The 26,964-nt window shown below is 42.9% G+C and overlaps 2 protein-coding genes across 7 annotated transcripts in view; one reads left to right on the top strand and one right to left on the bottom strand.

Annotated features, from left to right (window-relative positions):
* LRRIQ1 (leucine rich repeats and IQ motif containing 1) overlaps positions 1 to 5,017 on the bottom strand; it is a 165,697-nt gene extending 160,680 nt beyond the window's left edge. For 3 of the 6 annotated variants that reach the window (XR_003764483.2, XM_029079406.2, XM_039914086.1), the window contains exons 1-2: positions 4,904 to 5,017; positions 1,382 to 1,434 (exon numbers count right to left, since the gene is read on the bottom strand). Coding sequence is in view for 2 of the 6 variants with exons in the window: in XM_029079406.2 (XP_028935239.1) it covers positions 1,382 to 1,392 (11 nt within the window). In the remaining 4 variants the exon portion in view is untranslated. Of the gene's footprint in view, positions 1 to 1,129; positions 1,222 to 1,381; positions 1,435 to 4,903 lie in introns of all 6 variants that reach the window. The other 3 variants (XM_029079407.2, XM_029079408.2, XM_039914087.1) reach the window with 3 other exon arrangements.
* A 4,994-nt stretch (positions 5,018 to 10,011) lies between these two features.
* On the top strand, positions 10,012 to 25,620 carry TSPAN19 (tetraspanin 19). Its single transcript, XM_029079488.2, has 8 exons — positions 10,012 to 10,444; positions 10,520 to 10,592; positions 11,764 to 11,897; positions 18,890 to 18,964; positions 19,628 to 19,738; positions 21,844 to 21,999; positions 24,022 to 24,105; positions 25,536 to 25,620. The coding sequence occupies exons 1-8, from the start codon at positions 10,379 to 10,381 to the stop codon at positions 25,614 to 25,616; spliced, it is 780 nt and encodes a 259-aa protein (XP_028935321.1). The 5' UTR covers positions 10,012 to 10,378; the 3' UTR covers positions 25,617 to 25,620.
* The last annotated feature ends 1,344 nt before the right edge of the window (positions 25,621 to 26,964 follow it).

Genomic DNA, 26,964 nt, shown 5'->3' with positions numbered 1-26,964 from the left:
AAGGAAAGAGGTTTGGAAAGCATACAAGGCTGGGGCTCAAGGGAGCAAATGGAGTTTTTAAACAATCGATAGTATTTATTGAGCATTTGCTGTGTGCAGAGCACTATACAAAGCGCTGGGAGCATACAACATAACGGAGGTGGTAGACAAGTTACCACATTCCTTCCTAGAGGTCCCCCTCCCTTTCTGGCAGGACCAGGAGCTGGGAGATGGAACTCGTTGCTGGTGCTTTATTTTTCTCCATAGGATTTGTTAAATGCTGGTTCTATATAATAATAATAATGTTGGTATTTGTTAAGCGCTTACTATGTGCTGAGCACTGTTCTAAGCGCTGGGGTAGACACAGGGGAATCAGGTTGTCCCACATGGGGCTCACAGTCTTAATCCCCATTTTACAGATGAGGGAACTGGGGCACCGAGAAGTTAAGTGACTTGCCCAAAGTCACACAGCTGACAAGTGGCAGAGCCGGGGTTCGAACCCATGACCTCAGACTGTCTAAGGGAGGGTCCCCAGATCTTATCCACCCTCTCAGTTGCCCATGCTACCTGGGAAAGCAGTTCCTGAGTTTTGAGAGCCAGGTGAGTGGGAAGTGAATGAATGAGTGAATGAAAGAAGAGAAGAATTAGACCCCTAAAATCCAGGACCCAAGACCTTCTGCCTCTGGCCTTAATCCAATCTTCACCCTGCAGCCTGGGAAGCAAGAATCAAGGGTGGGCATGATTTTAGGGAAGTCCGAGGGTCACTGGGGTAATTATTTTCCATTCCATACCTTGGTACCCACTCTGTGCTGGAAATAAGGAAGGAAATGGCATCCTCTTTCAATGGTCAGGCAGTGCCAGGGTTGGGAACAAGAAATAGAGTCGATTTTCCTCCCTTGACCCAGCTGCTCTTACGGCCCAATCCCTCCCCACAGAACTGCTGTGGTAACTAGGAAAAATTGGGGTGGAGGGATGGGGATGAAGCGGACAAGAGGACCAGGCTCTGTGCCCTCCTTAAAGCTTGTGGCCTTAGTGATGGAAGCATAGAGCGTCCACTGTCCTCCCAATTTGGACAAACTAGTGGAAACGATTCATCTTTATTAATGGTAAATTAAAAAAATTATCTCCGTAAATGATCTCGAAAACTGACTTGAGGCTGAAGTCGCTCACTTAAGCATTTCAATCCTCAGTGTCTCCAGCTCCATGTTGTGGAGGCAGTGGCAGAACGCAAACAAGTCGGACCTGCAGCTATCAGAAGGAAATGGAATGTCGGTCTGGACTTGTGAAAGACTGTGACACCTAAAGAAGATACTGAGAACAGCTTTGGGCACTTTGCGGAACAACTGCAATAGCGCAGCAGAGGGCATCTCTTTTTTTAATTCACAGCGTTCAGAGGAATTACCTGTCACACATTGGTTTTAACAGCAGCACTCACAGTTAGCATAATCTTCAAACCTGAAGGGTAATTACACATATATGTAATATACTGAGAACAGATATCATGGAAATGATGAGCAAAGAGGAAATCATTTAGCAGCTGCAATTTTCTACACATGAATCGAAATGTGTCTAAAACTGTTGCATCACAATTATAATAATTATAATGGTATTTGTTAAGCTCTTACTATCTGCTGGGCACTGAACTAAGCGCTGGCATGGATTCAGTCAAATAGGGTTGGACCCACTCCCTGTCCCCTTTCGGGCTCACAGTCTCAATCCCATTTTACAGATAAGGTAACTGAGGCACAGAGAAGTGAAGTGACTTACCCAAGGTCACACAGCAGACAAGTGGTAGAGCCAGGATAAGAACTCATGACCTTCTGACTCCCAGGCCAAGGCTCTATCCACTACACCAAGCTGCTTCTCTCCAACATTAGTACAGTGCTCTGCACAGAGTATCTGCTTAATAAATACTCTCCCAAGCACTTAGTACAGTGTTTTGCACAGTTAGTGCTCAATATATACAACTGAATGAATGACTGAATAAATACCATTGATTGATTGATTGAAATCCCTAATGCCACCTTTCCTTCCACCTCCATTTTAACCTACCCACCCCAAAATTCAAGTCCTTTACTATCCTGGGTAAGGTAGTAGTCGAGATAATGTATCTTTTTTAATTTTTGTGTGGAGAAAATGAAGAAACAATAGAATAAATACAGTCTTTCTTTCCTCTTTTATCTGCTCCCACTATATTAAACAACAATATGAGTAATAGAGGAGAAAATAGCTTTTTTTTAGGGTTTCTGTGGGACAGTTGTAAAAGAGGCAAAAAGTTTACAGAAAGCCGTCAATTAAATAAAATCTGGATGAATTTTAAAGCTGACTGTACTCATTGAGTTTTGGGGCCAGCAAATCAATCAATTGCATTTATTGAGTGCTTACAGCACACAAAGCACTGTACTAAGCCCTTGGAAGGGTCTACTACAGCAGGATATCTAATCAAAAGTGGCTGTTTAAGGAGAGAGAGAGGGGAATAGGGGGTGAGTTGCTTTGAAAACAACCAGCAAGAACAATGGACTCCGAGTGGCCCCGGTTTCTACCCCGCTGAAGGTTCAAGCCTCCCCTGGCTAAGCCAACTTGTCTGCTGCGTGTGACCTTGGACAAGTCACTTCGCTTCTCTGAACCTCAGTCACCTCATCTTTAAAATAAGCTATCGAACCTGTGAGCCCTAAGTGGAACAGGGACTGTGTCCAAATCTATTTCCTTGGATCCATCCCTGTGCTTAGTACAGTGCCTGGCACATAGTAAGCACTTACCAAATACCATCATAATTATTGTTATGATTCTCTGTGCCTCAGTTACCTCATCTGTAAAACAGGGGATTGAGACGGTTTGCCCTAAGAGGGATGAAGACTGTGTCCAACTCGATTTCCTTGTATCCACCCCAGTGTTTAGTAGAGTGCCTGGAACATAATAAGCACTTACCAAATAACCATCATTATTATTAGCATTCTCTATGCCTCAGTTCCCTCATCTGTAAAATGGGGATTGAGACTGTGAACCTCACAAGGGAAAGAGACTGCTTCCAACTCGATTTCCTTGTATCCACCCCAGCTTAGTACAGTGAGTGGCACCTAGTAAGCGCTTAACAAATACCATCATTATCATTAGTATTCTCTGTGACTCAGTGCCCTCATCTGCAAAATGGGGATTAAGACTGTGAACCTCACAAGGGAGACTGCTTCCAATTCGATTTCCTTGTTTCCACTCCAGCACTTAGTTCAGTGCTTGGTACGTAGTAAGCGATTAACAAATACCATCATTATTAAGCGCTTACTACGTGCCAAGCGCTGGGATAGATACCAGGTAATCAGGTACCTCACAGTCTTCATCCCCATTTTACAGATGAGGTCACTGAGGCACCGAGAAGTGAAGTGACCTGCCCAAAGTCACACAGCTAACAAGCGGTAGAGCCGGGAATTGAACTCATGACCTCTGACTCCCCAGCCCGGGCTCTTTCCACTGCGCCATATAATTATTATTCTCTGCGCTTCAGTTCCCTCACCTGTCAAATAGGGGACCGAGCTTTGGAGCGTCCAACCCATTCATCCATTCGATCGTATTTATTGAGTTCCGGCCGTGCGGGACACTGTGCTAAGCGCATGGGAGAGGAATACATCACAATAGGGGATTGGGCAGGGATGGTCTCTATCTGTTGCCGAATTGTCCATTTCAAGCGCTTGGCACAGTGCTCTGCACGTAGTAAGTGCTCAATAAATACTACTGAATGAATCAATAGGAGCAGTGGGAGCGTGCTGGGCCCGTAACCCAGAGAAGCAGCATGGCTCCGTGGAAAGAGCCCGGGCTTTGGAGTCAGAGGTCATGGGTTCGAATCCCGGCTCGGCCACTTGTCAGCTGTGTGACTTTGGGCAAGTCACTTCACTTCTCGGTGCCTCAGTTACCTCATCCGTAAAATAGGTATGAAGACTGTGAGCCCCACGTGGGACGACCTGATTCCCCTGTGTCTACCCCAGTGCTTAGAACAGTGCTCGGCACATAGTAAGGGCTTAACAAATACCAACATTATTATAACTCACAGGTAGAAGGATTGAAACTTTCCTCTGCTAGAAACCTTTTTTCCCTCCCCCTTCCCCACTTCACCTCCCCTCAGCTAAGGCCCCTTTTCCCCCCTTCCCCTCCCCTCCGCTCTGTGCTCATTTGTCTATATTATTTATTCCCCTATTTATTTTGTTAATGAGGTATACATCCCCTTGATTCTATTTATCGTGATGATGTCTCGTTTTTGTCCGTCCGTCTCCCCCGATTAGACTGGGAGCCCGTCCTTGGGCAGGGAGGGTCTCTCTGTTGCTCGATTGTCCATTCCAAGGGCTTAGCACAGTGCTCTGCACATAGTTAGCGCTCAATCCATACTTTTGAATGAATGGATCAACTCGTTCCCTGCCCAAGGCGAACGCGGTTGGCTCGTCTCCTCCCGGGGGGTCCAGTAGAGTCCCCGGCAGAGAGTAAGCGCCTACCAGGGAGCACAATCAGGACTGACCTCCTCCGGGAGGCCTTTCCACACTGAGCTCCCCCTTTTCCCTCGGTTCCCTCTCTGTTCCCCCTCTTCCCCCTTCACCTCCCCTCAGCTAAGCCCCCTTTCCCTCTGCTCCTCCCCCGCTCCCTTCCCCTCGGCACTCTGCTCATTTGTCTATATTATTTATTCCCCTATTTATTTTGCTAATGAGGTGTCCATCCCCTTCATTCTATTTATCGCGATTAAGTTGTCTTGTTTTGGTCCGTCTGTCTCCCCCACCATTAGACTGTGAGCCCGTCATTGGGCAGGGAGGGTCTCTCTCCGTTGCCCGATTGTCCATTCCAAGCGCTCAGGACAGTGCTCTGCACATATTACGCGCTCAATAAATCCTATTGAACGAATGAGTGCCCCCCCCCCCCCCCAACCCCCCCCGCACGGCGACTTTACCGGTCCTGGTTGATGGGTGTCGGGCGCTGGTCCTTCCAAACAAAGCGTCACCGTGGCAACGGCGTCACCAGGGCGATGGGAGCCCCATCGGCTCGGACCCGCAGCGGAGGAGGAGGGAGGAAGGGGGAGGAGGGAGGAGGAGGAGGGAGGGAGGAGGAGGGAGGGAGGAGGAGGGAGGGAGGAGGAGGGAGGGAGGACGCGGAAGGAGGAGGGAGGAGGAGGGAGGACGAGGAAGGAGGAGGGAGGACGAGGAAGGAGGACGGAGGACGAGGAAGGAGGACGGAGGGCGGAGGAGGGAGGGAGGAGGGAGGGAGGAGAGAGAAGGGAGAGAGAAGGGACGGAGGAGGAAGAAGGAGGGAGGAGGAGGGAGGAAGGAGGAGGGAGGAGGGAAGAAAAAGGAGGGAGGAGGGAGGAAAGAGGAGGGCGGGAAGAAGGAGGAGGAGGGAGGAAAGAGGAGGGAGGGAAGAAGGAGGAGGAGGGAGGAATGAGGAGGGTGGAGGGAGGAGGAGGGGGAAGGAGGGAGGAGGAGGGAGGACGGGGGAGGAGGGAGGAGAGAACGCGGAAAGGAGGGAGGAGGGGGAGGAGGAAGAGGGGAGGGGGAGGGAGCAGGAGGGGGAAGGAGGGAGGAGGACGGGGGAGGAGGGAGGTGAAAGGAGGGAGAAGGAGGGAGGAGAGAGAAGGGCTCCCCCCGGGCGGCAGTGTGCTGTCGGAGCCCGGGAGGGGGAAGGGGCGAAGCTCAGCCGAGCCCGGGTGGGTGACCGGGGGGCCGGGGCGCGGACAGACATTCGGGGGGGATGCAGTTCTGGGCACCGTAGCAGCAGCCTCTTTTTCATTTGGCTTTTATTATTATTATTATTATTATTATTATTATTATTATTATTATTATTTTAGGTGGTATTTGTTCAGGGCTTGCTATGGGTCAGCCACTGTCGTGGTTCAGTGGCAAGAGCCCGGGCTTGGGAGGCAGAGGTCATGGGTGCGAATCCTGCCTCTGCCACCTGTCCGCTGTGGGACTGTGGGCAAGTCACTTGACTTCTCTGGGCCTCAGTGACCTCATCTGGAAAAAGGGGATGAAGACTGTGAGCCTCACGCGGGACCACCTGATGACCCTGTATCTCCTCCAGCGCTTAGAACAGTGCTCTGCACAGAGTAAACGCTGAACAAATACCGGCGTTATTTAGAGAAGCCGTGGCTCAATGGAAAGAGCCCGGGCTTGGGAGCCAGAGGTCATGGGTTCGAATCCCGGCCCTGCCACTTGTCCGCTGTGCGACTGTGGGCAAGTCACTTCACTTCTCTGGGCCTCAGTGACCTCATCTGGAAAACGGAGATTAAGACTGTGAGCCTTACCTGATGACCCTGTATCTACCCCAGCGCTTAGAACAGTGTTCTGCACATAGTAAGCCCTTAACAAATACCAACATTATTATTATCATTAAATCCTGGGAGCCGTAGGCGGTCCTCGTCCCGCATGGGGATCGGAGTCTTCATCCCCATCGTTAAGACTGTGAGCCCATTGTTGGGCAGGGATCGTCATTATCTGTTGCCAAATGGATGATGATGATGATGGCATAAGATGCGGAGCCGATATTCGAACCCATGACCTCTGACTCCTAAGCCCGGGCTCTTTCCACTGAGCCACGCTGCTTCTTAGTCACTTGACCTCTCTGAGATTCACTTTTCACAAATGGGGATAAGATGCCTGCTTTCTCCTTCTCTTTTAGTTTATGAACCTCAGGTGGGACAGGGACTATGATCATCTGTTCAGACAGGGTCTGATCATCTTGTATCTGCTACAGTGCTTGGCACAGTGCTTGGCAGAGAGTAGGTGCCTAATACCAAAAATATTTAAAAAGGACCATCATTCAGTGATATTTATTGAGTGCTTACTGTGTGTAAAGCACTGAACTAAGAGCTTGAGAGAGTGCAGTATAACAACAAACATTCCTGTCCACAACGAGCTCAGTCTAGAGGGGGAGACAGACATTAATATCAATAAATAAGTAAATTACAGATATACACAGAAATATACATAAGTGCTGTGGCCAGGAGAAAGTCACTGAGGGCCTTAGAGAGTGAAGTTTCTGCCGAATGAAGGAACCAGAGATTAATGGGTTTATAAGGAGTTGGGAGAGACGATGTGTATAAAGTAGGTAATATAAGGCCTTCCGGGTCTTTGGATGGTAATGGGAGCAAGAAGATGAGCCCGTCATTGGGCGGGATTGTCTCTATCTGTTGCCGAATTGTACATTGCAAGCGCTGAGTACAGTGCTCTGCACATAGTAAACGCTCAATAAATACTACTGAATGAATGAATGAATGAGATTCCTGGAAGGTGCCTCAGGATTCAGGGAAGGCCTTTCTCTTCATCGACCACTTAAACATGCCTGCAAAAGAGGGAAAGGAGTCATCAGAATGCAACATTTGGAAAATCCTATTCGCATATATTCCGGCCTCCATATGAAACTTGAAAAAATCAACGTAAAAAGTGTAGAAATGTAACTCCTGAAAAAGTTTCTCAAGTCAAGGGATTCTTCTCAAAATGCTTCCTTAATTAGAAATTGGAATGAAATGTTTTGTAAAATTTTACTTCATTTAAGGATTTTAAAAGGCACTGTATTTTCCATTTTGATTATTCAGGAGACCCAGAAATGTTAACATGGTAAAGCTTTTTCAGTTAAAAATAATTTTGCAATGCATACTTAGAGACAACACAAGTTTTTCTTTTCAGTTTTCAAGATTAGGACCATGTTATTCATTTTCCAAATGGTAACCACAACTAATTCATGGGGATCAATTAACAGAGCATACCGGTTAAGTTAAAAGCAAACAATTCATTGTTAGGCAGGAAAAAAAAATAAACAGGCAGCATGCAGCTCTTTAGTTACTTTCCATGTAACCAGGACGTTATGTAGCATCAACATAAGGATTCATATAAATACAGGAAGAAATTGTATCATGAGGCACCAAAGTTTAGTACCTAAGAAGATTGATTTAATTTTCCTAAAATAACCACTTTGGGTAAGGACTTTTGCTTTCTCTTAAAAAATGAATACATTAAATCAAAGCTGGAATACCACTTGTCCATCTCAGTGCTCTGGTTAAACTTTCTAACCTATTTATGTATTACTTGTGGGGGAAAAAAATCAATATGAAATTTTTATATTTACATTAAGAGCAATTTATATCAAAAATGACATGGTCATATGATAAAGATCACAATAATCAAACAGTAACCAGTTCTAAAATTTTGTATTCATGTTGGTATTTATAAATATTTACTAGTCCAGTTACATGAAAGGAACAGTAGAATTTAACTAGATCCAGAGAAGATAAATCTGTAATTTATTTATGTATATTAATGTCTTGCTCTCCCTCTAGACTGTAAGTTTACTGTGGGAAGGGAATGTTTTGGTTATATTGTTATATTTTACTCTCCCAAGTGCTTAGTTCAGTGTTCTGCACACAATAAGTGTGCAGAAAATACAATCGACTGACTGACTGATAAATGAAAATGAAAGATGGACATTTACCTTGTGAGAACTATTGAATTTGGAGGTTTATTCTCAATAGTTTGTTATTAATTAGGAGTAATCAATAAATAAAGAGCAATCATTGAGCACTTTGCTCAGAACACTATACTAAGTTTAAACAGAAGCACAAATCAACTAGGATCTTTGAAAAAAGTTAATCATTTCATATGGGGGTTTTAATGATATTGAGCGCTTAGTAAGTGCCTGGCACACAATGTTTAACAAATATCATTATTATTATTCCATTAAACTGAAACCTCAAATTGAATGGCTTAGGTCAGTCTCTTGAAATGATTCCTTAACTTTAAAAAAGTTTCCCATAAAAATGGAGAAATAGTCACGACATGGCCTGTGCTGATCCAAAATTTGATTCATTCTCAGAGAAAGGATGACATTCGTGCATTGTCATTCTTATCTGTAACTCTGCCACACTACGTTGCCTGAAGATGCTCAAAAAAAAGCCAATATAACTTAATGGAAATGGGATTAGATTTACTAAAATATATTCTTGAATATTTAGATTCATTGGCACCAATATCAGGTGGAATTGGGAGAAACAAAATAAAGAAAAACTCAAATGATAATAATAGTAATAATAAAATTGTGGTATTTGTTAAGTATCTACTGTGTGCCAAAGACTGTGCTAAATGCTGGGATAGGGACAATAAGCTAGTTTACAGTCCCCATTCCACATGGAGCACACAGTGTAAGGAGGAGGGAGAATAGGCATTTAATACTCATTTTACTGATGCGGAAACTGAGGCCCAGAGTTAAGTGACTTGCCTAAAGTCACAGAGCAGGCAAATGACAAAGCCGGGATTAGAAACCAGTATCCTCATTCCCAGTCCTGGCTGCTTTCTGCTAGGCCATGTGGCTTCTAAGCTCAAAAACCTCATCTCCAACGCTTGGGGGATAAGGCTCATTATATAGAGCCTTCAATCGATCGATCATATTGATTGAGCACTCACTCTGTAGAGAGCACTGTACTAAGCACTTGAGAGAATAGAATGCAACAGATTTGGTAGACATATACCCGGCCCACAAGGAGCTTGCAGTCTGGTTGGGGGGCAGACAACATAAATAATTTATCATTTTTTTGATTGGGTGAGCATGTATTCGTGAGTTTGAATGTTATGCCATATTACTGATTCACTGAACATACAATACACCATTACTCTCTCCTTGGCATTAGCAGAGTGTTGTTCATTCATTCACTCAATAGTATTTATTGAGCGCTTACTATGTGCACAGCACTGTACTAAGCGCTTGGAATGTACAAATCGGTAACAGATAGAGACAGTCCCTGTCCTTTGACGGGCTTACAGTCTAATCGGGGGAGATGGACAGACAAGAACAATGGCAATAAATAGAATCAAGGGGAAGAACATCTCATTAAAACAATAGCAAATAAATAGAATCGAGGTGATATACATCTCATTAACAAAATAAATAGGGTAATGAAGATATATTCAGTTGAGGCAGACATTAACGGCAAATGCAATTTCCCATTTCTTCCTGCCTCGAGGACACTGCACCATGGATGTCACAGTGGCCTGAGGGCCTCATCCTTAAGGATTCTGGAACCAGCCATTTGAGAGGTCTCTGGCTTGGTTCCTGAGCCTGGTGAGGACTGTGGAAACCTCACAGACATCAGATGCCAGTCAGGGCCTGTATCCCGCTGGCCCCTGCCAGCAAGAGGTGGAGCCACCATCTTGACTTCACCTCCTGACTCGACCTCTGATGCATATTTTATTCTACAGTTCAGAATGGGGTGGCTACCGTTGCCCACTAAGCCTAAAATGTCATGGCAGCACGTCATTAGCTTCGCTCCGCTCAACACCAAGCCTAAGGACTTGTAGTTCCTGGCAGTCGCTGTTGAAAATGTGAATGTCTATCTTTGCGGGTTCCATCTACCGGTCTGATTTACAATTTCAGAGTCACCAAAATGAGAAGGAAAGACAAAATACTGTTTCTGAAGCATTTCCTATGCATCTTCAATGGCACTTTCTTGGTAAGCAGGATAATTCGATAGACAGTAAGTTAGCTTTTGATGCAAATTTCAAGAGTAATTCCCGCTTTTTTGCAGATTCTCGGACTTTTGGTCGCTGGATTTGGAATATGGCTTCTATTAGATCGAGGCAATTTGGTCAACGTTCTATGTAAGTATTTACAATTTATATTTCAACAAAACGCAATGCGAGATTTTCTGATCGCTTCAGCAGATGGCAGTATTGGCTCGAAAGGGATCTTAACTCTTCCAGGCACTTCTGGTTTCACAATAGACTTCGTGGGAAGGATTCCTCTCTCCAGACACTCATCATGAAGAAACAGATCAGAAATGATTTTTTGCTATCACTGACGCTCTTTATTTGTATGCATACCATGAGCAACTATGGGGATGACATAATGGTGTGTCAAAAATTAGGGACTATCTCCCTGGAGGAAAGGAATTTGCAGTAATAATAATAATAATGTTGGTATTAAGTGCTTACACTGTGCAGAGCACTGTTCTAAGCACTGGGGGAGATACAGGGTCATCAGGTTGTCCCACGTGAGGCTCACAGTTAATCCCCGTTTTACAGATGAGGTCGCTGAGGCCTAGAGAAGTGAAGTGACTTGCCCACGGTCAACAGCTGACGAGTGGCAGAACCGGGATTCGGACCCATGACCTCTGACTCCCAAGCGCGAGCACTTTCCACTGAGCCATGCTGCAGGCCTTTGCAGATGAAGAGAGCTGTAGTCTGGCAGATTTGAAGGTGGAGAAAGGTCCAGGGAAAGGGAATGGATGGAGAAATGTGACAGAGCGAGGCAGTTGAGGGCAAGGAACTGTAAGAGGGTTTGGAAATGTCCTGATTATCCTCTGGACAAAGAGAGCAAAATAAGTATTGCAAGAGCTAGTGGAAAACTATTAAGTCCAGTCATCAGGAGCTTCTGTTTGATGCTGAAGTAAACTGGCACTGAGGAGTGTAGTGACCTTTCAGAACACCCTCTTATAAAGATGATGAAGAAGAGATGAGAGGTAGGGAATAAGCCAAGGGGTTGATGCACAGTCTAATTGCAAGATGATGAAAGTGAGACAGCTATAAGGGTGGAGAAGAAGGGATGGTTCTAGGAAATAGATTAAAGATAAAGAACTGGCAGAATTTAACCAAAGACAGTGTGAGATGCACAAGACAAGAGGTAATGATTACATCAAGTTTGCATGCTAAATATTAGCTAAAAGTGCTTTTAGGTCTGTTTTATCAATGAAATTCTCATTCCTGATTGATAATTCAGAAAGAATAAAAGCTCCAGCTTTAACTGTGATTTTGAGAAGACCTTTTGTTTAAGTTTCCACAGGTAAGCATAGCTGTTTGATAGCAAAGATTTCCCGAGTACTGATTGGCACTGGATCTGCCATTGTTCTTGCCGCTTTCTTGGGTTACCTGGCGATCCTCAGAGAAATAAAATGTTTTGTCATTTTGGTAAGTAAAACTTTATAAAATTTCCCAACTTCAGACTTCTATATGAAAATAATGATAATAATAATAATGTGCTGCTTGTTTACCATGTGCCGAGCCCTAGGGGAGGTACAGGATTGGATCCAACTCCCTCCCGGTTCTATACAAGAATCAGAATTATGGGGGAGGAAAGAAAGGTATTGAGTTCCTATTTTACAAATGAGGAAACAGAGGCAGAGAGAAGTCAAGTGACTTGCCCAAGGTCACACAGCAGGCAACTGGCAGAGCTGGGATTAGAACTCAGGCCTCCCGACTCTCGGTCCTGCACTCTTTCCACTTGGCCACACTGTGACTTAAATTCATATTGATGGAATAAATACGCAGATTGTCTTTAAATCCTTGTTGTTCTTATTTGGAGCAAACTGGACACTTCCCAAGGAGAAAGTGAGGTATGCTGTGCGCCCCAGATAAGACAAAATCTCTGTCTCATAGCATCATCTTGTATTCACCCCAGCACTTCAGCACAGTGAAAATGGTGCATGATAAGCATTTAATAAATACCATAATGATCAAGAAAAATGATCCATATGTATTCATTATCAGTGAAGCTTTTGTTCATAGTCATTATTATTATAATGAGATTTGTTTAGCGCTATGTGCCAGGCACTGTACTAAACACTGGGGTGAATACGAGATAATTAGGTCAGACAGAGTCCATGTCCCACATAGGACTCACAGTCAATCCCTGTTTTACAAATGAGGTAACGGACACAGAGAAGTTAAGTAACTTGCCTAGAATCACAGAGAAGACAAGTGGTAGAGCTGGGATTAGAACCCAAGCCTTCTCACCCCCAAGCCCATGGTAAATAAAGCTAGTGATTTACCAAAGAACCCTAGACAACTCCCCAGGGGGGGCTAAAAAACAGGACCCTGGTCCACTATCTGCCCCTGTTCAGAATGCCCGGCACATCCATAGCAGCAGTGCATGGGTAGACCTCATTGAACAGGAAATGAGAAGCAGCCAAGTCTAGTAGAGAGAGCATAGTCCTGGGAGTCAGAAGGCCCTGGGTTCTTATCCTGGCTCCACCATTTGTCTTCTGTGTGACATTGGGCAAGTCACTTAAGTTCTCTGTGCCTCAGTTACCTCATCTGTAAAATGGGGATTAAAAATATGAGCCCCATGTGAGACATGGACTGCGTCCAACCTGATTATCTTGTATCTTCCCCAGCACTTATCACAGTGCCTTCATTTACTCATTCCTTCAATCATATTCATTGAGCGCTTACTGTTTTCAGAGCACTGTACTAAGTGCTTGGGAAAGTACAATAGAACAATAAACAATAAAAAGACAGTCCCTGCCCACAGTGAGCTGAAAGTCTAGAGGGGGAGAAGGGCAATTAATATGAATAAATAAATTGCAGATCTATACTTAAGTGCTCTTGGGCTGGGATGGGAGATAAATAAAGGAAGTGGGTCAGGGTGACGCAGAAGAGAGTGGGGGAAGAAGACAAGGGGGGCTTAGCCAGAGAAACCCACTTGGAGGCGATGTGACACATAGTAAGGGCTTAACAAATATCATTTAAAAAAAAAAAGATCCACTACCAGGGAACTTGTGAAGCATCCCTAAAGTTCCTCACTACTCCTGGCTTTGCTCCTCAGAGCTATTACATTCCCTACTAATATAGAGGGCCACAGTTCTGACTAAGGTTCAGCTATGTTACATCATGACTGGATTAGAGGTCTTGAGCTCTACAACATCTCTGGATTTTTCTTTCCAAGTCTGTGCAAGGCTTTTCTGAAGATCCAAGATGGTATTATATTCTGAGTATTGGCAAATTACCAGCAACGAGAGCTGGTAATCACTCAATCGATGGTTTATACTTTTCATTTCAGTCTTGTCTTACGCTGTCGAGTAGTTTCCCGACCCATAGCGACTCCTTGGACACATCTCTTCCAGAACACCCGTACCAATATATATTTTCAGTTTCATTCTAGTATCCTATGCGAATGCTGGAGTTGGCTAAAGCCTGTGTTGGAAGCAGTTCACCCGATTTTCTATGTCAGGACTCTGATTTTCTTTCAAATGAATAATTATACTAAGTGGCTTTTCTATGTTCTACTTTAATGCACAAGAAGAATTGGTTTCGCACCTCCTGCTGGTCACCTTTTAGCCAGACAGGAGTCATTAGCAGATCCATAAAAAGGTGAGCAGGGAAAATAAAAGAAGGTGAAACGCTAATTTGTCAATTTAGCTTCTTGTTAGAAGCTCTGGTAAAAGATTTGTGGGCTGGAGGAAACTGCAAACTGCAGTGTGATCAGCACACAAATTATCCACTCAGGTTCAGGACTTATTTAACAGTGGAGAAAAAGGGATTTGTCTTCACCCTCATGTTAATCAGCAAATTACCATTTGGTTTTGTGGTAATACGTGGAAGCAGATGGCTGATTAGTATACTTCTGGCAAGGAAGTACTTTAGGGCTTGTGACATTTATGCCCCCTGGACTAGAACAATGGCAACAAAATTTGTGAACTGCTATGACAAAGAAAGACAAACCAGCTATTGTGGAGACCAGCAATTAGGAATTGGATGGCTTTATCCAGGGCTGGACTAACTATTCAGCAAGTCAGTTAAATCCTCAGGATGCTAAGCTCCAGGGGGTTGCTTCTCAGGGTGAAGCTACAATCATCCTGTCTGATATTTCACTGGAAGAGTGAAAGGAGGAGAGGTTAGGAGCAAGAAAAAACAGAAAAAAAGAGCAGTTTACCACCCAGGGCACCAGACATATTCTCAGAAGTCCTTGGAAATAAGCAAGAGGTGCCTGAAGTACATGGTTGGACGGAGTGAGAATGAGGAATCCAAATCAGTTTGACCCTTCTGCTGCCTGCCTTCTCAACTCCTCAACTCTGTTGACCTCCTGCTCCACCTCACCTTGCCCACTCACCACTTGGACACAGACTCAATCTCACCATCTCTAACCTCTGCACAATCTCTACTCTCACCAACACTGAAATCCCTCTATCTGACCACAATCTCCTCACTTGCCTCCTCTCCCACACACTTCCTCCCCACAAATCTGTACTATTCCCCCACAGAGACTTCAGAACTCATCCAAATTTTCTCACCTCATCTTGCCCCACTTAGCCACCATCCCCAAACTACCCTTCCTTCAGCAACAAATAGACATTCCCAACACCACCCTCCAAAGCTACATCTCCAGTCCTGACCTCTCACCCTCTCTCCAGTCTCACATCTCCTCCTGCCTTCAAGACATCTAGACTTGGATGTCCTCCCATCACCTCAAGTTTGTTATTGTCTTATGCTGTCGAGTCGTGTCCGACCCATAGCGATGCCATGGACACATCTCTCCCAGAATGCCCCACCTCCATCTGAAATCATTCTGGTAGTGTATCCACAGAAAAAAAAAATATAGAAGTGGTTTTGGTTTACCATTGCCACCTTCCGCGCAGTAAACCCGAGTCCCCGCTCTCGACTCTCTCCCATGCTGCTGCTGCCCGGCATAGGTGAGTTTTGACTTATAGGAGATTGCCTTCCACTTGCTAGCCACTGCCCACGCTAGGAATGGAATTGATATACTTCTGCTTGACTCTCCCTCCCATAGTCGACAATGGTAGAGTACTAGAAACTCTCCAGGTGCGACCCTGAGAGGTGAACCTCAAGCTTAACATGTCGAAAATAGAGCTCCTTTATTTTCCCACAAAACCCTGTCCACCCCTGACTTTCCCATCAACTGTAAATGGCACCACCATCCTTCCTCTCTCACATGCCTGTAACTTTGGCATTACCCTTGGTTCCTCTCTGTCATTCAACCCACATATTCAATCCATCACTAAATCCTGTTGGTCCCACCTTCACAACATCGCTAAAATCTATTTTTTCCTCTCGATCCGTGTTAGTCTGCTCAATCTCACCAAGCCTAGAGTATTTCTCTGAGCTCCTGTTACTCTCACACTTGCTCCAGGAGGCTTTGTGTTTCCCTCTGGACATAGCTGTGACTTCTGAGCTGTGAAATTTGGAAACAGGAAGCCCAGGTGGGAAAAGCCCAGAAAACAGGAATACTAAACATAATGGTGTCAGGTGACAAATCTGTACCACACTGGGAAGGGGCCAGCTAAAAATTGGATTGTGTGGTGTGAATCAGTATGAATGTCCACTCGGTTTTGAGACCCACCTGTACACATAATAAAGCTAGGCATTTTTTTGGGTTGTTAATGGTGCTTGCTCAGCACTTACTAAGCATCAAGCACTATTCTAAACACTGGGGTAGATACAAGTCTAGCAGTTTGGATACAGTTCCTGCCCCCCAAGGGTCTCACAGTTAAATCAGAAGGAAGAGGACTTAATCCTCAATTTACAGATGAGGTAATTAAAGTACAGAGAAGTTAACTGACTCATCCAAGGTCACACAGCAAGAAATTGGCAGAGTTGGGATAAGAACTCTGTGGGAGGAGGAGAGAAAGAAAGAGAGAGAGTAGAGAGAAAGAGAGTTGAAAAAGGGTGGATTAATTTCAGGTTCATTGGAAATGGTAAATTGCAGATTAGCAAACAACTGTGCCTGTGGTCATTGCATCTTACTTACCCTCCTCCTCCTGTTCCTCTCCACACTCATCCAAAGCTGTTCAATCATATTTGTTGAGCGCTTTCTGTGGGCAAAGCACTGTCCTGGCTCCTGTGGCTCCTGAAGCTGGCCTTGGCCTTCTCTTACCCACTGGCCAGACTGCATGTTACCAATGGCTCTCCAGGTAGAGGCAGGTCAACTACATCCTACACAGAAAGCTTTGAGAGAAAAGGTAATGACATCACTCTCCCAGGGCTGATTCTCTAGGCAGCTATTACTTGAGCACTATGTCTGTTGTCATGAAGAACTATACCTAGTCACAAACCCAAAGATCCCAACCCATTTCCAAAAGTGTATTTGGGTCACAGGGTGTGATATGAATTGGAGAGGGGGAGACTGGGTGAAGGGAGATCAGCCAGGAGGCTGATAAAGTAATTAAGTCTGGCTATGACAAGGGACTGGACCAGCCTTGTGATCATTTGGATTTTGGTTTGATTCCAGAAGATAACATTGACCCCATGTTCTCCCCTTCAAAATTCTGTAAAGGTCAGGTGATAATATCATTTTCTTAGAGAGTAACCATGTATTATACTTGCCAATTTCCCCTAGGATGTAGGAGCCGTCTGGATTCAGTTTTCTCTATTTGTCCATTCCCGTTTCATTAGAAAGTGTTTTCTCCAGATAACAGACCCCATTGACAACATTCCCCTCTGGTTGATGATGGAGATCCTTAACTATGATAAAGTTTGTCTGTCTGGGTTCTGATATAACTTGCGTTTTCCTCCACCTAAATGTCAGTTCATCAATTTTTGTGGATTCTGAAAGACACTTCATAATCTTCTGCAGATTGCCTCTTTCCATACAAAGCTGTTGCTCAAGAAGAGCTACTTCCTTCTTGATGGTAGTGTGCCAAGCAGATCTGCCTTCAGCAATCAACTCCCAGTTGTATCTTCAAACTGGCCTCCAGTTTATCTATTAGGCTGTGAGCTCCTTGGAGACAATGATCATGTCTTGCTTCTGTGATTTTTTTCCCAAGGTCTTAACGCAAGGCTTTGAATCAGTAGGTGCTAAATCAATACCACTGTTGGATGATTAGATTGATTACAAAGCAGAGCCCATGAGGAGAATGGGCAGTAGCTTACTGTAGCATTGCATGTCAATGGATGAGAAATAATATTAGTTGGAAAATACATTTTTGAATCAGTATTTAAAAAAGGCAAAGGAGTGAGGATAAAGGAAAATGAAAGGAAAAGAGGGTATGTCCAGTACATCAATTTTTTGGAAAAGCTGCATTTCATTGACTCTTAATGCCCCAAAGCTTTAAAATAGAAGAGTTACTGGCTAAGGACTGACCTAAGGGCAAGAAGGCTCAGACAGAGACAAAGGAGAGTCCTCACTTTAACTTAAAACCAAATGGGGGCTCCCTCATGAACAGTTTTGGTTAATTATAGTAATTAAGTAATTTCTATGCAGCAGGCCCTGTACTAAATGGTGGGGTAGATACAAGATAAGTGTGTTGGACTCAGTGACTGTCCACATGGGGCTCATAGTCTTAATCCCCATTTTATAGATAGGGAACAGAGGCCCAGAAAAGTAAAGTGACTTGCCCAAGGTCACACCACGGACAAATGGCAGAACCGGATTAAAACCCAGGTTCTGTTGGCTCTACAGGATGTTGGAGTATAGGTGAGCATGACCCCATAACTGGAAATAATTTCAGCCAGTTTTGAGGGGACATGGAATACACTGGCGGCACCAGTTAGATGTTCACTGAGCATCAAAAACACAACTCCTTCCAAGATACATTCCCCAACTAAGCCCTCATTTCCCTTTCCCTTCTGTGTTGCTTATGCACTTTATACATTGTTCGGCACACAGTACACAACAAGAGAAGCAGCATGGTCTAGTGGTTAGAGTATGGGCCTGGGTTCTAATCCCCGTTGCACTTTTCTGCTTTGTGACCTTGGGCAAGTCACTTAATTTCTCTGTGACTCAGTTACATCTTCTGTAAAATGGGGATTAAGACTTTGAGCCCCACGTAGGCTAGGGACTGTGTTCCAACCCATTTTGCTTGAATCCACTCCAGCACTTAGTACAGTGCCTGGCATCTTGTAAGGATTTAACAAATACCACAATAATCATTATTGAGTACTCAAAAAGTACCATTGATGATGATGTCTTGGGCACAGTAAGCATTCACTAAATTCTATGGAGTGATTGACTGATCAGACCTCTAGTAATGGTCTGCCCCGATATTGTGTCCCAGTGTTGGAAAAGTTACTCTCCAGATCTCATACGGTGATTCAGATTCATTACCGATTCAGCACCTGAATCAAATCAAATAGAATCAGAGAGGCCGGGCAAAGTTTCTTTAATTACTATTGTTTTCTTAGACTAATGAAATTGACAATTTATTGTAAACTTTATCTTTTCATAGTATGTGGTGTTTGTAATTCTGGCCTGTGGGCTACAGATTGGATTGTCTGGACTCATCTTCATCAAAAAAGAAGAGGTACAGTCTATAAACTATGTTTTACACTCAGTTTGGGGTAATTTTTTTTTGTTTACTCTTCTACTACTATGTAACCTGGATGTATAATATCCATATCTAAATCCAGGTTGTTGAGATATACACTGCTGTTTAAAAGTAATTGCATTCCAAATTTTTACATAATTCTGGACTATTAAATAGCTATTTTTTGTAGAAATATGTAATTACTGGAATCCTTCTTGTCCCAGGATGTGTCAAATGCGATGGTTGTGCAACAATTCAGGTGGTTAGAGTAGTGAAATATAGTCTTCAATGGAAAATTTTCCTGTGTTTTTCAATTTCATCACCTGATATACTCCTTACATTCATAAGAGCTCAGATTCAGCAGATGTCCCCACGATGATAGATGAAGGTAAATTTGAGAAGAGTAGAGTTGAAAAAGAGAAAATGCCAACTTTTTAGCCATTCAAATCTGTTCTTTGTTGTTTCCTTAGAGGAACTAGCCAAAAGTCTAGAAACAACTCCATCAGGAATGATCCAAATTATAATAGAAAATTAAAACCAGATTTCATACAACAAAGTCCTTCCTTAGGGCACTTGGTTTTGTATTTCCATACAACCCTTTTGTGTGAATTTGCTGGAAAAAGGTCTGCCAATTTCATCCCTTTCTTTTTCCTTCAACAGGTTAAACATATAATGTACGATTCATTTGATTCCATGATCACTGACTATGGATCTAAAGATCTGCCTCAAGACAGATTCAAGTGGGATATTCTGAATATGGTGCAGAACACTGTAAGGAGAAACTAAAATAAAAAGTGAAAACTATCATGTTATTGGCATAAAATTGAAAATTTATATCTTAAATCATGTTCTGAAAAGCAGTCAAGCTCCAGGAATGTTTTTCAGCATAATTAGAGAATAAATGTGAAGTCAAAGTTCCTAGTTATTTCTACTCATCCTGTTTCAAGAACGGTTTTCCTGAGATTCAATCTGAAACTCAGTACTCTACAATGAGCACCCATATCCCTAAGTCACCTAAGCATTTTTGGTAGCTGTGAATATTTTCATCCACTGAGAAAGGTCTTCAATTAAAGACCATCTAAAATTTTCTAAAATGAAAATTTTCTAAAACATGAACTGAAAGTAGTTGTGAAGCAGAAAAGGTTGCAGATGGGTAATATCCAAATGGTTAAGTTAAACACTGAATGGGCAGGGAATTTGTCTGTTTATTGTTGTATTATATTCTTCCAAGTGCTTAGTACAGTGCTCTGTGTACAGTAAGTGCTCAATAAATACAATTCAATGAATGATAGGGTGCACTATAACTGTGACCTGCAAGTTATTAGTGATTTGGACAAAGTTCCTGGAGCTTTGTCATTTTTTCCTCTTCTTCACTGTGGGTGACTCCTCCATTATATATCTATTGTAGGGGATCTCTGTGAATCAATTACTCTGGGTGAATTGGAAGAAAAACTGGTAATTTTAATGGTAACAATATTAAACATACTGACCTAGAGACTTCCATTTTTTGTAGATGTGCTTCCTTTTTAGGTATCTATACTGCTGCACTAATTCAGTCTTACACTTGAGGATGGCATCAAAATCTTATCCTCAAATATCTATCTTCTCTATCATCTCTCATATCTCCGAGTGTGTGTGTATGTATTTATAGTGAAGGCTGTTGTACTTTGAACCCCATGAAATACCTCAGATTAAAATTTCAAGTCCCAGGACTGCAATTCCAATTCACCTATAATTTAGTGGAAGCTGGTTCATCAGAGTTAGTAATGGAAACGTTTATGGTACCTAAAAAAATTTCTCTAAATGTTTCTTGGGCATTCACAGATCAGACAGAAAATTTTAGTGTCCTGCCTGATAAAACAAGAGGCAAAAGCGAAATTGCCTGAAAGTATTTGCACTTCACCAGTTACGCTATTATACACTCTCCACCTTGAAGGTCACATCTCCTCCAAGAGGTCTTCCCCATTTAAGCCCTCTCTTCCCTGTCTCCCTCTCCCTTCTGCATTGTGTATGCATTTGGATCTGGACCCTTTGGCTTCTTGGTATTCCCGCTACCCTCAGCCACATAGCACTTACGTATGTAGCCATACTATGTGCTTGTACAATGCTCTTCATACAGTAAGCACTCAACATATACCATTAATTGATTGAAAAAGCATCAATAACTGTAAAGAGACTAGGATAAATTTGATGTCAGGCAACTATAAATATGGAAACTTGCTCAGAATTTTCCATCTTCCCGAAACTCTCTCCTTAAAATTAATGTCTGTCTCCCCGTCTAGAATGTAAGCTTTTTGTGGGCAGGGAACATACCTGATAACTCTGTTGTAATGAATTCTCCCACAGTATTTCATACAGTGCTTGGCACATAGTAAGCGCTCAAAGAATACAATTGATCGATTGGCTGATATGCACCTACCATAGTTCTCACCATCTTCAAAGCCTTACTGAAATCTCAGCTCCCCCAGGAGACATTCCCCGACTAGCATTTTTTCCTCTTCCAGTTGTATGTTTAGCACTTGCAGGCAACCGACGCACTTTTGTACATGCCAGTTTGCTGTCCTTCAATCCCTTATGTACTCACCTATCCTTATTTCCAGCATTATTTTCCTTCCTATCTGAAATTTATTCTGTGTCCATCCCTGCTATTAGACTGACAGCTTATTGAGGGTGGGGGTCTTGTCTTTTATCTCTGCTGTACTCTCTCAAGTACCTACTACAGTGTTCTATAGATCATAGGCACTCAATTAATACTAATCATTCATTTATTAAATAACTCATTTAATCTACTTTGACTCTGATTGGAACCATTATGAGGGCTTACTATTGTAACTGCACTTTGGTTCCTTGAAGAAAATAATTGTGCTTTTGCCTAGTTTACATGCTGTGGCAGAAGCGGTTCTAAGGATTGGCAAAAGAATAAAAACAAAGAGAATGCAAATCAAATTCCATGTTCATGCATGAAGCTGAGAGAAAACACTACTGAAAGAAAATGGTTTTGTGACGCCCTAAAGAATGCAACTCACACAAAGGTAAGAGACGAGTAGACTATTATGAATTTAAATAACTAGCACTTTAAAGTTCACATCTAATTTATGAAATAGATTAGAACAGTATCAAGTACTGCTCTAAGACTGGGGTAGATACAAACTAATCAGATTGGACACAGTCCCTTTCCCACATGGGGCTCACAGTCTTCATCCCCACTTTACAGATGAGGTAACAAGCACAGAGAAGTTAAATGATTTGCCCAAGGTCACACAGCAGACAGTGGTGGATTAATTAATTACAGATACATAGAGAGTCATTCCCTGCTGATAGACCCAAAGAGACCCAGACGGTGGCATATAAGAGCCTGAGGGCACATGTGAGCGAGACAGTCCTCCTGAGAGCAAGTGCGACCTCACATCTATCTTGCACTCAGGCTCTCATTTCATCCCCTGTGCTTCAAAGTGAGCACCACCCAGATGGTGGAGTTATGTTGGTCACTTCTGCCTCTACCACACAATCTTCGTATATGCTGGCACGTTACATACATGTGGCGTGTCCTGCCAAGAATGTCGGTCCTGGCTACGTAAAAAATCACGTGTCTGCTAACTTTAGTATATTGTGCTCTCCCAAGCTTCCCCTCAGGGTCACACCTGAAGAGTTTCCAGTCTTGACTATGGGAGGGAGAGTCAAGCAGAGGCCTACCCACTCCTAGCTTGGGCAGTGGCTGGCGAGTGGAAGGCGATCTGCTACAAGGCACTCATCTGTGCTGGGCAGCAGCGGCATGGGAGAGAGTTGTGGGTGGAGACTCAAGTTTACTGCGTGGAAGGAGGCAACGGTAACCACGTCTGTATTTTTACCAAGAAAACTCTATGGATCCACTACTAGAACGATTGCAGATGGAAGTGGGGTGTTGCGGGAGAGATGTGTCCATGGTGTCGCTATGAGTCAGAGATGACTCGATGGCATAAGATAAGACTCTCCCAAGCATTTAATATAGTGCTATGCACTTAGTATGCACTCAATAAATACCATAATGTGATTCGTTTATTGATTGATGCCATCTTTCTCTCTGATTGTAGGTTTTGGGTCTTTCTCTCTTTCTGTCTCTCCTGCCTCCTGGGCTCTTAATGCCCTTTCCCCACTGCTCTTCCTCCTCATTTTCCCTCTTCTCATCTTTCACACTTTTCCTATTCATATTCCTATTCTTCCAGTTTACTCAACCCTTCCAGAAAATTTATATCTGAGAACTATCTCTGAGCAAATTAGAACATTTCCTAGTGATCTGGATGGTGAGTTCTACTTTATATTTAGAGATAAATTGAATTTAATGTTTCTATGAAAAGCCTAATTTCAAACTGACAGGGATTGTGGCCTTCTAGAAAGAGCACAAGCCTCGGAGGCAAAGGAACTGGGTTCTAGAGAAGCAGTGTGGCTTAGTGGAAAGAGCCCGGGCTTGGGAGTCGGAGGTCATGGGTTCTAATCCTGACTCTGCCACGTGTCAGCTATGTGACTTTGGGCAAGTTACTTCACTTCTCTGTCCCTCAGCTACCTCATCTGGAAAATGGGGACTGAGACTGTGAGCCCCACGTGGGACAAGGACTTTGTCCAACCTGATCTTCGTGTGTCCACCGCAGTGCTTAGTACAGTGCTTGGTGCATAGTTAAGCACTTAACAAATACCATAATTATTATTATTATTCTAATCCTGACTGTTCCATTTGTCTAATGGGTGACTGTGTTCAAGTCACTTAACTTCTCTGAGATTGTTTATTCATTTGTAAAATGGGGATTAAATATCGATTCTCCTTCTTGTCTAGACTCTGAGTCCCATGTGAGTCAGGGACAGAATGTAGACTAACTAGTATCTGCTCCAGTGTTTAGTATATAGATTAACTTGTACCTACCTCAGTGTTCAGTATGGTGCTTGGTACGTAGTAAAGTGATTAACAAATAACATAATTAATGTTTATAGCTCAAAATAATTCTCATTTTTGCTTACAGATTCTAACCCTCAATGACATTGCCTTTTTAAAAAAAATGTTTGTATGCATTCTTCTTTCCCAGGGATGTGAAGAGGATATCAATATATGGTTTGAATACAACACGTTAACCTTGATTGGAATTAATTTTGGACTACTAACTTCAGAGGTAAGAAGACTATTATTAGGTGTGTTTTAGATTAGAGTGTAAACTATAAGACAAAGCTTCAAAAAAACTAGAAACTGACCTCCTTATCTTTTCACCCAAACCCTGCCCTCGCCCTGTTTTTTCCAGCATTACAGAAAATACTACTATCCTCCCTATTTCACAAGCCCGTAACATTGACGTTGTCCTTGACTCATCTCTCCCATTCTACCCACATATTCAATTGTCACCAAGTCCTGTTAATTTTATCTCCACGACACTGCTAAAATCCACCCTTTCGTCTTCATCCAAACTGCTACCAAGCTGAACCAATCATTTATCCTATCTCACCTCGACTACTGCATCTGCCTCCTCGCTGACTCCTCGTTTCCTGCCTCTCCCCATTCCAGTCCATACTTCACTCTGCTGCCTGGATCATTTTTCAATGAAAACATTCAGTCCATGTCTCTCCACTCCTCAAGAACTTCCAGTAGCTGCCCATCTACCTCTGCATCAAACAGAAACTCCTTACCATTGGCTTTAAAGCATTCAGTCAGCTCACCCCTTCCTATTTCACCTCACTAATCTCTCACTACATCCAAGGCTATACACTCCATTCCTCTAGAGCCAGTTTACTCACTGTGCGAGATCTCATCTCTATCACTTTCCCACCTCCTCCCTACTAGCCTGGAACTTCCTCCAACTCAATATATACCAGACCACCATTTTCCCCACCTTCAGATATTATTAATAGCACATCTCCCCCAGGAGGCCTTCCTTCTTTTCCCTGGCCCCCTCTCCCTTCTATGTCATCAATGCATTTGGATCTGTGATCTTTGAGCATTTAATATTCACCCCATCCTCATCCTTTCAGCATTTATGTGCATATCTTTAAATTATATATTACAAATTATCCATTTATATTTATAGCTCTTTCCCCCTCAACTGTTAGCTCATTTTGGTCGGAATGTGAAAGGAACTCTGTTGTATTTTACTCTCCCAAACACTAAGTACAGTGCTCTCTGTACATAATAAGCACTCTATAAATACCACTGATTAGTTACTTGACTGATTAAAAATTTTACCTCCAGCTCTATGCCAATCATACAACTTAGTTTCCCCAAAGATTTAAATAGTTAATAGAAGTGTCCAAAGATCTTCATGAGGACATTAGGGAGTTTACTCTTCTTTATACTTAGCAAAATACATATTTTAGCTCAGTTAGAAAGAATCATATAGTAACTGTTCTCTTTCTGAAAGTGGTTGACCTCTACAAGGGGAGATGAAGATGGGACCTCTAATGTAAGACTATTTGTGTGACAAGCCTAGGGAAACCCTAGAATTACCATCATATTTTCACCATTTTTCTTCTGCTGGATTGTATATGTTATAACATGTTCACCTTTAAATGCATGCAACTCACTGACTTCATTTTAATTTTCCTCAATTTCCAGATTTTTCTGCTTGTATTATCTTTGAGCTTCTTCCGGAATATCAAGAATAAAATTTATGCAGAAAAAAACTATGGCATGTAAAGAACTAAGCACTGGAGTTTGAAATCAATAGGTAGTCTTGTTTTATTCCTAAATATAATGAGATATCTGTGTCTTTCTCAAGTACTGGATATTAGAATCAAAGTGTCTATAATGCTGAACATTTCTCTAATGAATATTTTAATGAATCATTTGCTCTGTTAATTTATTATTAGAGAATAAATCATCTGCTCAAATTATCCTTTAAAATTATCATAAGCATCTTGAAGGGATTTTTGAATGTTCTCAATCCATGAGAGTACTTAGTGCATATTAAAAAAAAAGCTATAGTATTTTTTTTCACAGAACCTCAGGAAACAAAATTATTGTAAGAAATTTACAATTGATATTAGAAATAATTCTTACCCAAGTGTGATCACCTTCGCTGCTAGCCTACCCTAGAAAATGCGTACAGATAGAAGAAGAAAATTTAGGGATGGTCGAGAATTATTATTTGCCCATGAGAACAAACACATTCTCAAGAGTTCGTGTTCAGGCTGGCATCTGGATTTCTTCACTTGTGATTTAATGCTCTTTGCTCTAGACTCTGCTGTTTCTTTCTCTGGTGTTTCCCTAATAATAGTAATATTAATAATAATGGTACTTGTTAAGAGTTTACTATGTGCCAAGCACTGTTCCAAGTGCTGGAGTAAATACAAATTAATCAGATTGGACACAGTGCCTGTCCCACATGGGGCTCACAGTCTTAATACCCATTTTCAGATGAGGCAACAGAGGCACAGAGACGTGAAGTCTCACCTTCACATCACCAAAATGGGCCCCTTCCTCTCCATACGAACCGCTTCCACGTTAGTACAGTCACTCATCCTGTCCCGACTGGATTACTGCATCAGCCTCCTTTCTGACCTCCCAACCTCCTGTCTCTCCCCACCTCAGTCTATACTTCACCCTGCTGCCCGTATTATCTTTCTACAGAAACGTTCTGGGCATGTCAACCCCTCCTCAAAAATCTCCAGTAGTTGCCTATCAACCTCTGTATCAAAGAAAATCTCACTATCTCAGCCCGCACAATCCACTCACCTGATCCTAACCTTCTCATTGTGCTTCGTTCTCTCCTGTCCTGCCATCGACCTCTGATCCACATCCTACCTCTGGCCTGGAATGACCTCCCTCTTCAAATCTGCCAAACAATCATATTCCCCCTTTCAAAGCCCTGCTGAAGGTTCACCTCTTCCAAGAGGCCTTCCCAGACTAAGCCCCCCGTTTCTTCAACTCCCTTTTCCCTCTGATTGCCTCAATTCGCTCTGCCCCGCTCTCCCCACCCCACAGCACTTGTGTATATATGTACAGATCTATAATTCTATTTATATTGATGCTTCTTTACTTGTTT

The sequence above is a fragment of the Ornithorhynchus anatinus genome, chromosome 14 (genome assembly GCF_004115215.2).
Source record: "Ornithorhynchus anatinus isolate Pmale09 chromosome 14, mOrnAna1.pri.v4, whole genome shotgun sequence".
NCBI classification, from domain to species: domain Eukaryota; kingdom Metazoa; phylum Chordata; class Mammalia; order Monotremata; family Ornithorhynchidae; genus Ornithorhynchus; species Ornithorhynchus anatinus.
Note: the sequence above shows the minus strand (reverse complement) of the source record. Positions and strands in the feature narration are given on the sequence as shown.

What these genes read in the sequence shown, in the direction of transcription:
- TSPAN19 (XM_029079488.2), top strand. Translation starts at nt 10,379, where the DNA reads ATGAGAAGGAAAGACAAAATACTGTTTCTGAAGCATTTCCTATGCATC. An exon ending in TCTTCATCAAAAAAGAAGAG is followed by an intron (nt 18,965 to 19,627) that starts GTACAGTCTATA and finishes TTCCTTCAACAG; the next exon opens with GTTAAACATATAATGTACGA. An exon ending in AGAATGCAACTCACACAAAG is followed by an intron (nt 22,000 to 24,021) that starts GTAAGAGACGAG and finishes CTTCTTTCCCAG; the next exon opens with GGATGTGAAGAGGATATCAA.